This window comes from Carcharodon carcharias, chromosome 7 (genome assembly GCF_017639515.1).
Source record: "Carcharodon carcharias isolate sCarCar2 chromosome 7, sCarCar2.pri, whole genome shotgun sequence".
NCBI classification, from domain to species: Eukaryota; Metazoa; Chordata; class Chondrichthyes; order Lamniformes; family Lamnidae; genus Carcharodon; species Carcharodon carcharias.
This window is the reverse complement of record NC_054473.1, coordinates 193,055,813-193,070,473: the sequence shown is the minus strand read 5'-3', so window position 1 is coordinate 193,070,473 and position 14,661 is coordinate 193,055,813. Positions and strand designations below refer to the sequence as shown.

The window sequence follows — 14,661 nt, the reverse complement described above, 5'->3', positions numbered from 1 at the left end:
CTCCCCCGCAATTCTAGCCGGCGACCCGCTCCCTGTGATCCCAATCCTGCCCCCCCACCTTTCCTCTCTCCAGGGTTGGTCCCTAATGAAGGCCTCAGTGCATTACTAGCAACATCCACCCTCTTTGCCCCTAACTGGACCCACCCCCACCTCCTGCTACCTGCTTACTATTTACATGGCAGGAGAGGATTTAGGTTATCTTTTATGTTAACTGCCATTCTATTCTCATTTTCTCGTTGCCAGTTTTAGTTTCCTTTTCATCATCTCCCTTCTCAACTTATCGTATTTTTTGGCCTGGTTCTTGCTTGAAGAATTTACCTCATATGCATCGTATTTTTTATTATTGTTCTCAGAATTTGAGGGTTGCAGGCAAAGCCAGCATTAATTGCTCAACCCTAATTGTCCTTGAGAAGGTGGTGGTGAGCCACTTGCTAGAAACACTGTACTCCATGTGGCATTGCAACATCACAGTACTTTCTTCTACAGCAGTTTGATACAACTAAGTGGCTTGCTATGTCATTTCAGGTCAGGTCAGGTGAGAGTCAATTGCATAGCTGTGGGCCTGGAGTCACGCATAGACTAGACTAATGGACATTAGTGAACCAGAAGGGTTTTTACAACAATCACGTTCTTTCAGGATCATTATTTTTGATACAAACATTTTATTCCATTTTATTAATTAATTGCATTTAACTTCCCCCAGTTGCCATGGTGGGATTTGAACTCATGTCCCCAGAGCACTAGACTCGGGCTCTGAATTACTATTCCAGTAATATAACCAGTTTGAGAGTGGCACAAGTCCTAAGGACACCTGTACCTCCCGCCTCTTCATAGTTTTTTTCGCATGGCCACCCATCTGTCACCTTGAACTCTCACAACCTGTGGGGTGAGCACCTCCTGGAATGTATAATCCAAGAAACTCTCATCCTCCCTAATGCTCTGCAGTGATTCCAGCTCCACCTCAAACTCGGAATTCCTGAGCCCAGGCTCAAGCCGCTGGAGACACTTGCTGCACACTTGGTGCCCCAAGACACATGAATTGTCCTGAAATTCCACATGATGAAAGTATTGCAAGCTACAGGTCTCCACTGTCCATCCATGATCTAAAATAAATTTCTATTCCCTTTTTTTAGAATTTAATTGGTATCCAGTTTTTTTTAAATTCATTCACAGGATGTGGGCTTCGCTGGCTGGGCCAGCATTTATTGCCCATCCCTAGTTGAGAAGGTGGTTGTGAGCTGCCTTCTTGAACCGCTGCAGTCCATGTGGTGTAGGTACACCCACAGTGCTGTTAGGGAGGGAGTTCCAGGATTTTGACCCAGTGACAGTGAAGGAACGGTGATATATTTCCAAGTCAGGATGGTGAGTGACTTGGAGGGGAAATTCCAGGTGGTGGTGTTCCCATGTGTCTGCTGCTGTTGATGATAAAGGTCGAGGGTTTGGAAGGTGCTGTCGAAGGAGCACTGGTGAAGTTCTGCAGTGCATCTTGTAGATGGTACACACTGCTGCTACTGTGTGTTGGTGGTGGAAAAAGTGAATGTTTGTGGATGTGGTGCCAATCAAGTGGGCTGCTTTGTCCTGGATGGTGTCAAGCTTCTTGAGTGTTGTGGAAGCTATACTTATCCAGGTAAGTGGGGAGTATTCCATCACACTCCTGACTTGTGCCTTGTAAATGGTGGACAGGCTTTGGGGAGTCAGGAGGTGAGTTACCCATTGCACTATTCCTAGCCTCTAACCTGCTCTTGTAGCCACAGCATTTATATGGCTAGTCCAGTTCAGTTTCTAGTCAATGGTAACCTCCAGGATGTTGATAGTAGGGGATTCAGATATGGTAATGCCATTGGATATCAAGGTACGATGGTTGGATTCTCTCTTGTTGGAGATGGTCATTGCCTGACACTTGTGAGGCGCGAATGTTACTTGCCAGTTGTCAGGCTAAGCCTGGATATTGTCCAGGTCTTGCTGCATTTGGAAATGGACTGCTTCAGTAACTGAGGAGTCACGAATGGTGCTGAGCATTGTACAATCATCAGTGAACATCCCTGCTTCTGACCTTATGGTGGAAGGAAGGTCATTGATGAAGCAGCTGAAGATGGTTGAGTCGAGGACACTACCCTGAGAAACTCCTGCAGTGATGCCCTGGAGCTGAGATGACTGACCTCCAACAACCACAACCATCTTCCTTTGTGATAGGTATGACTTCAAACAGTGGAGAGTTTTCCCCCTGATTCCCATTGACTCCAGTTTTGCTAGGGCTCCTTGATGCCACTTTCTGTCAAATGCTGCCTTGATGTCAAGAGCAGTCGCTCTCACCTCACCTTGGGAGTTCAGCTCTTTTGTCCATGTGTGAACCAAGGCTATAATGAGGTCAGGAGCTGAGTGGGCCTGTTGGAACCCAAACTGGGCGTCAGTGAACAGGTTATTGCTAAGCAAGTGCTGCTTGATAGCACTGTTGATGACCCCTTTCATTACTTTACTGATGATTGAGAGTAGACTGATGGAGCAGCAATTGGCCGGGTTAGATTTGTCCTTCTTTTTGTGTACAGGACATTCCTGGGCAATTTTCCACATAGCCGGGAACAAGCCAGTGTTGTAGCTGTACTGGAACAGCTTGGCTAGGGGTGCGGCAAGTTCTGGAGCACAAGTCTTCAGTACTATTGCCGGAATATTGTCCGGGCCCATAGCCTTTGTAGTATCCGGTGGCTTCAGCCATTTCTTGATATCACGTTGAGTGAATCAAATTGGCTGAAGGCTGGCATCTGTGATGCTGGAGACCTCTGGAGGTGGTTTAAACTATGTTGGCTTTGTAGTAATGTTATTAAATTAGTACTCCTGAGGCTTAGGCTAAAGCTCTGGGGACATGGGTTCAAATCCCACCACAGCAGCTGGTGGAATTTAAATTCAATTAATTCATAACAAATCTGACACAATGGGCCAAAGGGCCTCTTTCTGTGCTGTGAAACTCAATGACTTCTACCTAATTTCCTCTCAATCTTCTCTAAAGAGATCAACCTATCCACAAAACTGAAGTGTTTTATCTCTGGAATTATTCTCATAAGGCAGAATTTTGCCCTTGGTGGATGGACTTGGTGCGGAGAGGCGAGGGTGGTCAGGAAGCTGACTGCCACCCATGATCAGGACTGGACCGCGGTTTCACACTGGTGGGTCAATTAAGGCCTGCCCAGCGTGAAACACGAGCAGCAGCGCTGCCTGTGCAGGAGGTCGGGGGAGGATGGCGAATGGGCCAGGCGCCAACTTGGTACATGGGTGCAAGTGAATGCTTTATAACTCCCTGAGGTGCAGAGCTGCCTCAGAAAAATGAAGTCTTGTAAAAAAAGAAAATAACGAAAATAAAAATGTAATAAAACATGTCTCCTCACGTGACTCTGTCATATGAGCAGGGACAAGTTATTAATTCAATTTTAAAACTTTTATTTTTATTTGTTTTTGGAAACCTCATCCCACCATTTGGCCTTTTCGCCTGCCTGCCAACCATTAGAATCACAGAATCACAGTGCAGAAGAGGACCTTCGGCCCATCAAGTCTGCACCAACATTAGATTGGATGGGCAGTGAAAAATTTAAGTTAATTGATTACTTAAGGGCCTTAACAGGCCTTTTAATTGTCAGCGGGCATGCTGCCAACTCCGACTGCGTGTCATTTCACACTCGAGCAGGCCAGACCCGCCCACCAAGCAAAACGTTCCACCCATAAATCTTTTCTGCACTTTCTCTAACGCATTCACATCCTTCCTAAAGTATGGTGTCCAGAATTGGACAGAAGACTCCGGTTATACAGGTTTATCATGGGGAGAATTTTCTGTTTGGCGTGCAGGGGTAGGAACCCCATGCCAATGTGTAAAATGATGCACAGTGACGTTGGGCATGCGTCCTGACATCACACGCGTCATTCCAATCTTCCATTCGGCAGGCACATACCGGAGTCAGCAGTACACCCACCGAACTATCAAAGACCTGTTCAGGCCATTAATAAACTAATTAAAGAAATTGACAGGGCAAAGGTTGGCAGACAGGTGAAGAGCCCAAGCAGCCTTCACATTTTTCATGAAACCTTATCCATGGGTGGGATGAGGTTTCATGAAGGGTTTATTACATTAATAAATAATTTTCGAACATTTCAAAAACATGTCGCAGCTCATGTGATGCTGTCACATGAGGAGACATGAGTAAATGATTTTTCACCTTCTTTATTTAAAGTTCTCATTATGAAATTAATCTCCCTGTGGCAGCTCTGTGCCTCAGGGAGATTTCTGCGCTCTTTCACGTGCATGCCAGTAGAGGGGGGAGGAGGGAGAGTAGGGGCCTGCGCTGTTTTGCACATGCGTGGGAAAGAGGACAGCAATCTCCCTGAGGCATGGAGCTGCCTCAGGGAGATTGAATGAATTAGAAAACTTTTGAATAAATAAAGTAAAAATGTATTTAAACATGTCCCCCTCATGTGACAGTGTCATATGAGCTGGGACATGTTTGTGAAGTTAGGAAGTTTTATTTATTTATTTTATAAAAGCTTTAGGAAACCTCATCCCATCTGTGGATGAAGTTTCCTGAAAAACGCAAGGGCCACTTGGGCTCTTGGCCTGCCGCCAACCTTAAAGTTGGACAGGCAGCATTCTTAACAAGTTTAATTACTTTTTTAATGGCTTTAATAAGCCGTTGACAGTTTGGCGAATGCGCAGCCGCCTCTGGCACATGCCTGCCGAATGAAATATTGAGATGACGCTCGATGACATCGGGACACACGCCTGATGTCATCCTGCGTCATTTTGCTTGTTGGCGTGTCAGGCCTGCCCCGCACGCTGATGGCAATATTCTGTCCTAAAAGTACATCTTCATATCTCTGTATTAAATTTTACCTGCCAGGTGTCTAGCCATTCCAAGAAGATGCTGCCAAAGTCATAGTGACAGGGGAGATAGTTGAGGTACTGGATGGATTAAAAATTAATAAAGAGAAGGTATTGCCCTTAGCAAATCCATGCTGTCTTTCCTTAATTAATCCACATTTCTCCAGGTAACAGTTAATTTTGTTTCGGATTCTCATGTCAAAAAGCTTCTCCACCGCCAAGGTAAAACTAACCGGCCTGTAGTTGCTGAACACAATATTCCAGTTGAGGCTGAACTAGTCTTCTATACGAGTTTAACATAACTTCCTTGCTTTTGTACTCCATGCCCTTATTAATGAAGCCTAGGATACAGTATGCTTTATTTACCACTCTCTCAACCTCTCCTGCCACCGTCAGGGCAGAATTTTACACTTCCCCCTTTGGTGGTTTAGTAGGTGGGGGCTGAGCATAAAATTCCTTGGATGAGCTTCCCGCTGGCTTCCACCCACCCTGACCTCTCTGCAATTTTGTACTGGAGTGGGAGAGGCCACAGCTGACCGGCCCTCCCTTGCCCCAGTTGAATCCCTTAAACGGTCCATTATTGATCACTTAAGGGCCATTTCCCATCCAGCCTCAATTTTCAGGCTGGCGGGAGGAGCTCCAAGGTATGGGGGATGCCCAAATAAAAATGGGGTTCAGATCATGGTGGGAAGGGGCGGAATCGACTCCATCCTTTTTAACATTAGGTGTCCTCCCCTTTAACATCTGGTAACCTTCCCACCCAGCCTCTCCGCCAACACCCCAATCTCCCTCTGTCCACCACCAACCTCACCTCGCAACCCCCCAAGGTGGGACTTTGGCTCTGGGGACTGATTGCAACCTCAACAATGCGCACTGCAGCTTCTGATGGACTAGATGATTGGCCGATAGCTCTCTAACACAGGAGTTCATCCCGTGTGAGGGATGGAAGTCCTGCCTCCTGCCAATTAATGTTCATTGGAGCGTGAGATTGCTGAGGGGCAGGCAGTGTCAGCGGGGGTGTGTTTTTCAGATAGCGGGAAGGGAAACTGCCATCCTAAAAGTCCTGGCCATGGTAAATTGTTTTATTTTTCCGAATTTGTATGTATCTGTAAAGATATAGCTGGGATGAAGGTATCGTGAATATTTGAATCATTTTTTTGTGTTTGTATTGAGATCTTTTCCAACTTTTTTGTCTGGTGTAATGTCGTTCATTTTTCTTGTTTAATAAATGTTTTACTCTTGGTGTTAAAAGTTCATCAGACTCCTGAGAATTTGTTCAGTTACTTGCCTCCACAGTTTTTAAAAAAGTAAAAATTAGGATCTATCAAGCCAGGTTTCACTCTGGGATCTGACTTGTCCAGTACTAACATCAGCTGGGATTGTAACAACAATGAGTTGTTGTGATCGAGAACGCACTGCTTGAAAGAGCAGTGGAAACAGATTCAGTGATAACTTTCAAAAGAGAATTGGGAAACTATGGAGAAAGAGCATGTGAGTGGGACAAATTGGATAGCTCTTTCAAAGAGAAGGCAAAATTCAAAGGGCTGAATGGTTTTCTGTTCTACATCATTCTGTATGGTGGTTGTTGGTGGGGTGCTGGGGAGGCGAAGGGGTGGCTGGGGTCAGCAGTTTTGGGTTGGAAATTCTCAGAGGCAGATTTCTCTCTTTTCCCAGTTTGATAGCTTTAGTGAGGAAATATGCAGAGTCAAGGGTCTTTAGGAACTATATGAGGGATCATTAGAGACAGGAAGGGGACTGGGAGAGTGGGGCCCCATGAAGGGTGAGTTGGGGGATTTGAGATAGGGAGACTCAGAGTGGGTGGTTTGGGAGTCAGCAGAAATTGAAATATAATTTTTTTTTAAATAACTTTGAAAAATATTTACTGTTTAACTGTAAATTTCCTCCATTAGCTGTAACATTTGATGCTCAGGTTTGTTCCTCTTTCAGTTGCAGCAAGAAATTACCTTCCAATCCTGGCTGATGAAATCTATGGAGATATGGTGAGAAAAGTTGAGGGAATCGGATCTTAGGAACATATGTACTAAGATTGCACTTTGAAATTGTAATAGATAGCAGTCTATCTCTTGCCGTACACATACCCACTTACTCATGAACATAGGAACATACGACTTTGGAGCAAGAATAGGCCACTCAGCCCCTCCAACCTGCTCCACTATTTGATAAAATCATGGCTGATCTCATTGTGGCCTCAACTCCACATTCCTGTCTGTCCCCTACACCCAATGACTCCTTTATCAGTCGGGAATCTTTCTAACTCGGCCTTAAAAATATACAATGACCCTCCTCCACTGCTGTCTAGGGAAGAAAATTACACAGACTAACAACCTCCTGAGAGAAAAAAAAATCTCCCCATCTCGGTCCTAAACGAGAGACTGCTAACTTCTAAGCTGGATCCCTTAGTTCTAGACTCCCCAACAAGGGGAAACATCCTCCTAGCATCCACTCTGTCAAGTCCCCTCAGAATCTTACATGTTTCAATGAGATCACCTCTCATTCTTCTAAACTCCAATGGATACAATCTCAATCTGATCACCCTTTCCTCACAAAATAGCCCCTTAATCTGAGGAATCAGTCAAGTGAATCTTCACTGAACTGTTTCTAATGCTTTATATCCTTCCTCAAGTAATGCTGTATGGCTGCATCTGTAGTGAGCTGGGATCAGATCCAGACTCCCACATGTTGCCCTTCTAAGAGTCAAACACTCCTACTGAGTCGTTCTCATTGGCACACAACAGATAAATGGGTTTAGACAGTTGCTTTGATGCAACAATAGCCTTGGTACATGTGCAGCACTTTGTGCGACAAGAACCTTGGTATATACACAGGCCAGAGTGTGATAATAAGCCTGGTATATACACAGGCCAGAGTGTATAATTGGCCTGGTATATACACAGGCCAGAGTGTATAATAGGCCTGGTATATACATAGGCCGGAGTGTATAAAAGGCCTGGTATATACATAGCCCACTTTGTAGCACACTTTATCCTTCATTCTCCTCCTTGCTGACAGCCTAGTGCAGTCTGGGTTTGAGGTTGATCTAGGACAGTCTCTAGGTTCATGCATGGTGCAATCCTAATTCACCTTTATTCCAAAATGTTTATACTCTCCTCATTGCCTAATTTTATGGAATGAATTTAAACACTTTCTATTAACATGGTCTCCAACCAACGATCTGTGTATTCTCCAGGTCTTCCCAGAGTGCAAGTTCATCGCCCTTAGCTCTCTGAGCAGCAGTGTCCCCATCCTGTCCTGTGGTGGTCTGGCCAAACGGTGGCTTGTACCTGGCTGGCGAATGGGCTGGATTCTCATTCACGACCGAAACAATATCTTTAGCAGAGAGGTGAGTCTCATTAGGAAGCTGACTGATCAGTTGATGAGTCACTGGGGAACTAATAAATCAGTAAACAATGGTCACAAGGAGTTAGGGCTACTACGAAACCAACCAATCAATAGGCAAGGGTCACTAGGAAACTGACCAATCAGTAGTTGAGGGTCAATAGGAAATATTATTGGGAGCCAAACATAATCCTTGTCTTAAACTACTGTAAGACAGGAGCAAACAGGAAATTCAGGATAAACTTTCTTACCCAGAGAGTGGGTCAGGGACTCACTACCACAGGGAGTGGGTAAGAGGAATAAATAGATTAATTTATGGAGAATCTAGGTAACAACATGAGGAGTAAGGAATAAAAGGGTATATTTTAATCAGCTCATTCTTACTTATTATTGAGCTAGGAAAGCAAGTTAAGTCATTTAATGACTAATTATTTCGCTTTGAGGATTTATAAACCAAGAGAGATCGAACATAATCAGAAATGTAACCTGTGGATTTTTTTTTACTGCAGTGTTAATATTACCTTCTTATAGTCCCAACGAAATTTATTAGAATCTTCTACGAGCGTTCTAACATTGATGTTCAGTTCAGCACAGAATGAAAGTTGCAAAGAAATGAGATGATTCCAATTCTGTTCAATGTAAAAGGAGCTTTTCCTTTGTGTGATGCATTGTATCCAATCTGTCAGGCTTTGGCCTGAATTTTTCCGTCGTTGGATGTATGTGATTGGCGGGCTTGGGAGTGGATGGGAAATGGTCCTCCGGCTGCAATTGGCTCCCGACCGCAATTTCACACTGGCTAAAATACTCAGCGCTGCTGGGTGGGGGTGGGAAGAGCCAGGCACTAACGTAACCGAGGGCGAGCACTTCAAGAGAGCTCCCTGAAGGCAGACAGCTGCTCCAAGGAGCTGCAGACCTCCACAGACTAAAAGACACAACAAAAATGCTGCAAAGTATGTTCATGGAGCACAATCAAGTTCCTGAAAGTACCTCATAAAAAACCTGTACCCAGGTATCTCTTTTTACTTTATTTCCCTACGGAAATTTCAACCCGTTCTGGATCAAGGTTTGAGCAAAACTGCGAATGCCACCTGCCATCCATCCGCCATGTAAATTCACTGCTGATTGCACCGTTAAGGGGCTTAATTGCCCACTTAACTGTTGGTGGGCGAGCTTCCATAACTTGACAGAATTCTTCATTAGGATGGAAAATGAAGTAGTCCGATCTGAAACTAGGGTCCTAAATCTAAACAAAGGAAACTACAATGGAATGAGGCTATGATAGATTGGGGAACTTCACTAGAAGACATGATAATAGGTAGGCAATGGCTCATACCGAAGGAATGAATGCATGCATTTGCAACAGTTATATATTCCACAAAAACACAACAGGAAGAGCGGCCCAACCATGGTTATTAAAAGAAATTAAGGATAGCACTAGATCCAAAGAGGAGTCATATAAACTTGCTAGAATCAGTAGCAAGCCTGCAGATTGGGAACAGTTTAGAATTCAACAAAGGAGGACCAAGAGATTGATTAAGAAGGGAAAACTAGAGTATGAGTATAAACTTGCAAGGAACATAAAAGCAGACTGTAAAGCTTCCATAAGTATGTAAAAAGAAAAAGATTAGTGAAGACAAATGTAGGTCCCTTACAGTCTGAAGTGGGAGAATTTATAATAGAGAACAAGGAAAAGGCAGAGCAATTAAACAACTACTTTAGTTCTGTCTTCATGGAGGAAGACACAAATAACTTCCCAGAAATGCTAGGGAGAGTTTTACATCCTGTGGGTGGGCACACACCTGACACAAGCAGGCGTAAGATAGCGCGCAATGATGTCGGGCGAACGTCCCAATGTCTGCACACACTCACACGATACGACGGGTGGCAGGCACGCATGAGAGTTGGCAGCGCGTCCACCGACAATTAAGAGACCTGTTAAGGCCATTAGTGTATTAATTAAGTGCGATTTTTCACTGTCCGTCCAACATTACGTTGGCAGGCGGGCAAATTGGCCAGGTGGCCTTTGGATTTTTGAGGAAACCTCACCCACGATGAGGTTTCTGATATTAATTTTAAAAAATAAAAATGTTCCGTCAGAATTTTTATTAACTATATGTTCATGTGAGTGAGTCCTATGTGGGACATTTTTTTCAGAATTTCATAATCTTTATCTTTGTTGTTAAAATTCTTCAGCTCTCTATCTTCAGGGAGCGTTCATTGCGCAACTTCCCTGCACACACACTGACGTCAGCACTTGCCTTCTTCCTGCCCCCATCCGGCAGGTGAAATAGCATTTGGGGGCCAATTGTAGGTGGTGGCTCATTTCCCGGCCACTCCAGGGCCCACCCACCCAACAACCCCAAAATCCTGCCCCAAAGTTCTACTGAGAAGGAGGAATTGAAGGAAATTAGTATTACTCAAAAGAATAGTGCTGGAGAAAATAATGGGACTAAAAGTTGATAAATTCCCAGGGACTGATAATCTACATCCTAGCGTATAAAGGAGGTGGTCATGGAAATAGTGGATGCATTGGTTGTCATCTTCCAAAATTCTATAGATTCTGGAACAGTCCCAGCAGATTGGAGGATGGCAAATGTAACCCCACGATTTAAAAAAGGAGGGAGGGAGACAACAGTGAATTGCAGCCCAGCTGGCCTAACATCAGTATTAGGGAAAAGGCTAGAGTCTATTATAAAGGTTTTATTAACAGGGCACTTAGAAAATGTCAATAGGATTAGACAAAGTCAACATGGATTTATAAAAGCAAAATCATGTTTGACAAACTTACTGAAGTTTTTTGAGAATAGATAAAGGAGAATCAGTGGATGTGGTGTATTTGGATTTTCAGAAAGCTTTTGATAAAGTCCCAAATAAGAGGTTAGTGTATAAAATTAAAGCACATGGGATTGGAGGTAATATATTGGCATGGGTTGAGCAGACAAGAAACAGAGAGAAGGAATAAATGGGTCTTTTTGGAGTGGCAGGCGGTGACTGGTGGGGTACAACAGGGATCAGTGCTTGGGCCCCAGCTATTCACAATATATATCAATGATTTGGATGAGGGAACCAAATGTAATATTTTCAACACAAAAACAAAAATAGCTGGAAAAACTCAGCAGGTCTGACAGCATCTGCAGAGAAGAACACAGTTAATGTTTCGAGTCTGTTTGACTCTTCATCAGAAACATTAACTGTATTCCTCTCCACAGATGCTGTCAGACCTGCTGAGTATTTCCAGCTATTTTCGTTTTTGTTTCAGATTTCCAGCATCCGCAGTATTTTGCTTTTATCTTAGTGTAATATTTCCAAGTTTGCTGATGGCACGAAACTTAGTAGGAATGTGACAGATGAGGAGGATGTTAAGAGGCTTCAAGACGGTTTAGACAAGTTGAGTGAGTGGGAAATACATGGCAGATGCAGTGTAACGTGGATAAGTGTGAAGTTATCCAATTCAACAGGAAATACGGAATGGCAGAGTATCATTTAAGTGGTGATAGATTGTGAATCTATCCCAATGCAAAGGGATTTGGGTGTCCTTGTATACCAATGAAAGGAAGCATGCAGGTGCAGCAAGCAGTTAGGAAGGCAAATGGTATGTTGGCCTTCATTGCGAGGACTTGAGTACAGGAGCAAGGATGTCTTACTGCAGCTGTACAGGGCCTTGGTGAGACCACACCTGGGGCAGAAATTTGCCCTTGATGGGCGGGCTTGGCAGGGGCAGTCAGGAAGCTGACTGCTGCCTGCGATCGGCACTGCACCGCAATTTCACGAATTGGTCCGGCCAGCGTGAAATGCAAGCGGCAGCGCTGAGCACTGCCTGTGCAGGCTGGGAGAGGAGGGCGAGCTGGCCAAACACGTGAGTGAGCACTGCCCAATCTCCCGGAGGCACAGAGCTGCCTCAGGGAGATGGAGACATAAAAAAAATGTAATAAATCATGTCCCCTCATGTGACTCTGTCACTCGTGTTATTAATGAAAAATTAAAGTTTTTATTTTATTTTTATTTGCTTTAAGGAACCTCATCCCGCCCATGGATGAAGTTTCTAAAAAAATGCAAAGGCTGTTTGGCCTTTTTGCCTGCCCACCAACCGTTAGATTGGACAGGCAGCAAAAAATTTACTTTCATTGATAACGTATTGGCTTTAACAGGCCTTTTAATCATCGGCAGGTGCACTGCCGACTCCAGCATGCGCCAGCCGACCAAACTATTGTGCGACTGCGCATTGACATTGGCACGCTTGGCCCACATCATTGCACGCTATTTCAAGCTCGAGCGGGTCGGGCACGCGCCCACCAAGTGAAAAATTCTGCCCCTGGAGTATTGTATGCCGGTTTGGTCACCTTACCTAAGAAAGGATATACTTGCCATAGAGGGAGTGCAGCGAAGGTTCATCAGACTGATTCCTGGGATGGCAGATTGTCGAATGAGGAGAGATTGGGCCGACTAGGCCTGTATTCACTGGAATTTAGAAGAATGAGAGGGGATCTCACTGAAACATATAAAATTCTGACAGGGATGGACAGACTGGGAGCAGGGATGCTGCGGGGTCTAGAACAAGGGGCCACCTTCTCAGGGTACGGGGCATGCCATTTAGGACTAGGATGAGGAGTAACTTCTTATCTCAGAGGGTGTTGAACCTGTGGAATTCTCTACCCAGAAGGCTCTGGAGGCCAAGTCACTGAATATATTTATGAAGGAAATAGCTAGATTACTAGACTCCAAATGCATCAAAGGGTATGGGGAGAGAGCGGGTATATCACCTCAAGATAGTGTGGAAGGGCAACAGTGGTAGGGGATTTGTTAGTGATGGGAGTAGACAGGCGTTTTTGCGGCCGTAGACATGACTCCAAGATGGTATGTTGCCTCCCCGGTGCCAGGGTCAAGGATGTCAAGGCTGCAGGGCATTCTGAAGGGGGAAGGTGAACAGTCAGAGGTCGTGATCCATGTTGGGACCAATGACATAGGAGGATAGAGAAATGAGGTCCTGCAAGCAGACTTTAGGGAGTTAGGCAGGAAATTGAAAAGCTGGACTTCAAAGGTAGTAATCTCCAGATTACTCCCAGTGCCACACAGTAGTGAATATAGGAACAGAAAGATAGAGCAGATGAATGTGTGCCTGGAGAGATGATGCAGGAGGGAGGGTTTTAGATTCCTGGGGCACTGGGACTGTTTCGCGGGGAGGTGGGACCTGTACAAGTTGGACGGGTTACATCTGAACAGGAACGGGACCATCATCCTCACAGGGAGGTTTGCCAATGCTGTTGGGGTCGATTTGAACTAAATTGGCAGGGGGATGGGATCATGAAAAGCAGTTCAGAGGGGAGAGAAGCTGAGATGAATTAGAAGTTAAAACACTAGTAAGTGAGTCTGGAAGGCAGAGGAAACATAGGCTAGATAAGAAAGAAGTGAGTTTAGCAAGGCTAAATGGAATTTATTTTAATGCAAGGAGCTGGAGGAATAAGACAGATGAGCTGAGGGCACAGATAGGCACATGGGAGTATGAGATCATAGCTATAACCGAGACTTGGCTAAAAGAAAGACAAGATTGGCAGCTCAACATTCCTGGTTATAGGGTATTCAGACAAGATAGAGAGGGGGATAGAAGAGGGGCATGGTCGCAATATTGATCAAGGAATCAATTATATCAATGAGGAAAGATGATATCTTGGAAGGATCATCAAACGAGGCCAAATGGGTAGAAGTAAAAAAACACAAAAGGGGCAAACACGCTGCTGGGTGTGTACAATAGGCCCCCAAACAGTTAGGGAGCGATAGAGGATCAAATATGTGATCAAATTTCAGAGAAGTGTAAGAATGATAGGGCAGTAATAGTAGGGGTTTTAACTACCCAAATATTAACTGGGATAGTTTTAGTGTGCAAGTTAGGGAGGGAGCAAAATTCTTAAATTGCATCCAGGAGAACTTTTTTAGCCAGTATGTAGAAAGCCCAACAAGGGAGGGGGCAGTTCTGGACCTAATATTTGGAAATGAGCCCATGTAGGTGGAAGGTGTATCAGATGGGGAGCATTTTGGAGATAGTGCCTATAACTCAGTTAGATTTAGGATAATTATGGAAAAGGATAAAGTTGGGTCAGGAAAAAAAGTTCTAAACTGGAGAAAGGCTAATTTCACTAAGATAAGATATGATTTGGCCCAAGTGGACTGGGAGCAGCTACCTGTAGATAAAATTGTGTCAGCAGTGGGAGGCATTCAGAGAAGAAACAGCGGGAGTACAGGGCAAATACATTCCTGTAAAGACAAAGAGGGGGACCAAGCCCAGAGAACCCTGGATGTCAAGGGACATAAATTTTAAGAAAAAAGAGGTTTTGACAAATACCAAGTGCTCAATACGGCAGAGTCCCTAGAGGAGTATAAAAAGTGCAGAGGGGAGCTTGAAAAGGATAATGGGAAAGCTAAGAGAGTACATGAGTAAGTATTGGTGG

At 44.5% G+C, this 14,661-nt stretch overlaps 1 protein-coding gene across 1 annotated transcript in view; it reads left to right on the top strand.

Moving 5' to 3' along the window:
• tat (tyrosine aminotransferase) overlaps window positions 1-14,661 on the top strand; it is a 101,538-nt gene that overhangs the window by 66,018 nt on the left and 20,859 nt on the right. The window contains exons 8-9 of the mRNA XM_041191718.1: window positions 6,809-6,861; window positions 8,070-8,222. Of these exons, the coding sequence (XP_041047652.1) occupies window positions 6,809-6,861; window positions 8,070-8,222 (206 nt within the window). The remainder of the gene's footprint in view (window positions 1-6,808; window positions 6,862-8,069; window positions 8,223-14,661) is intronic.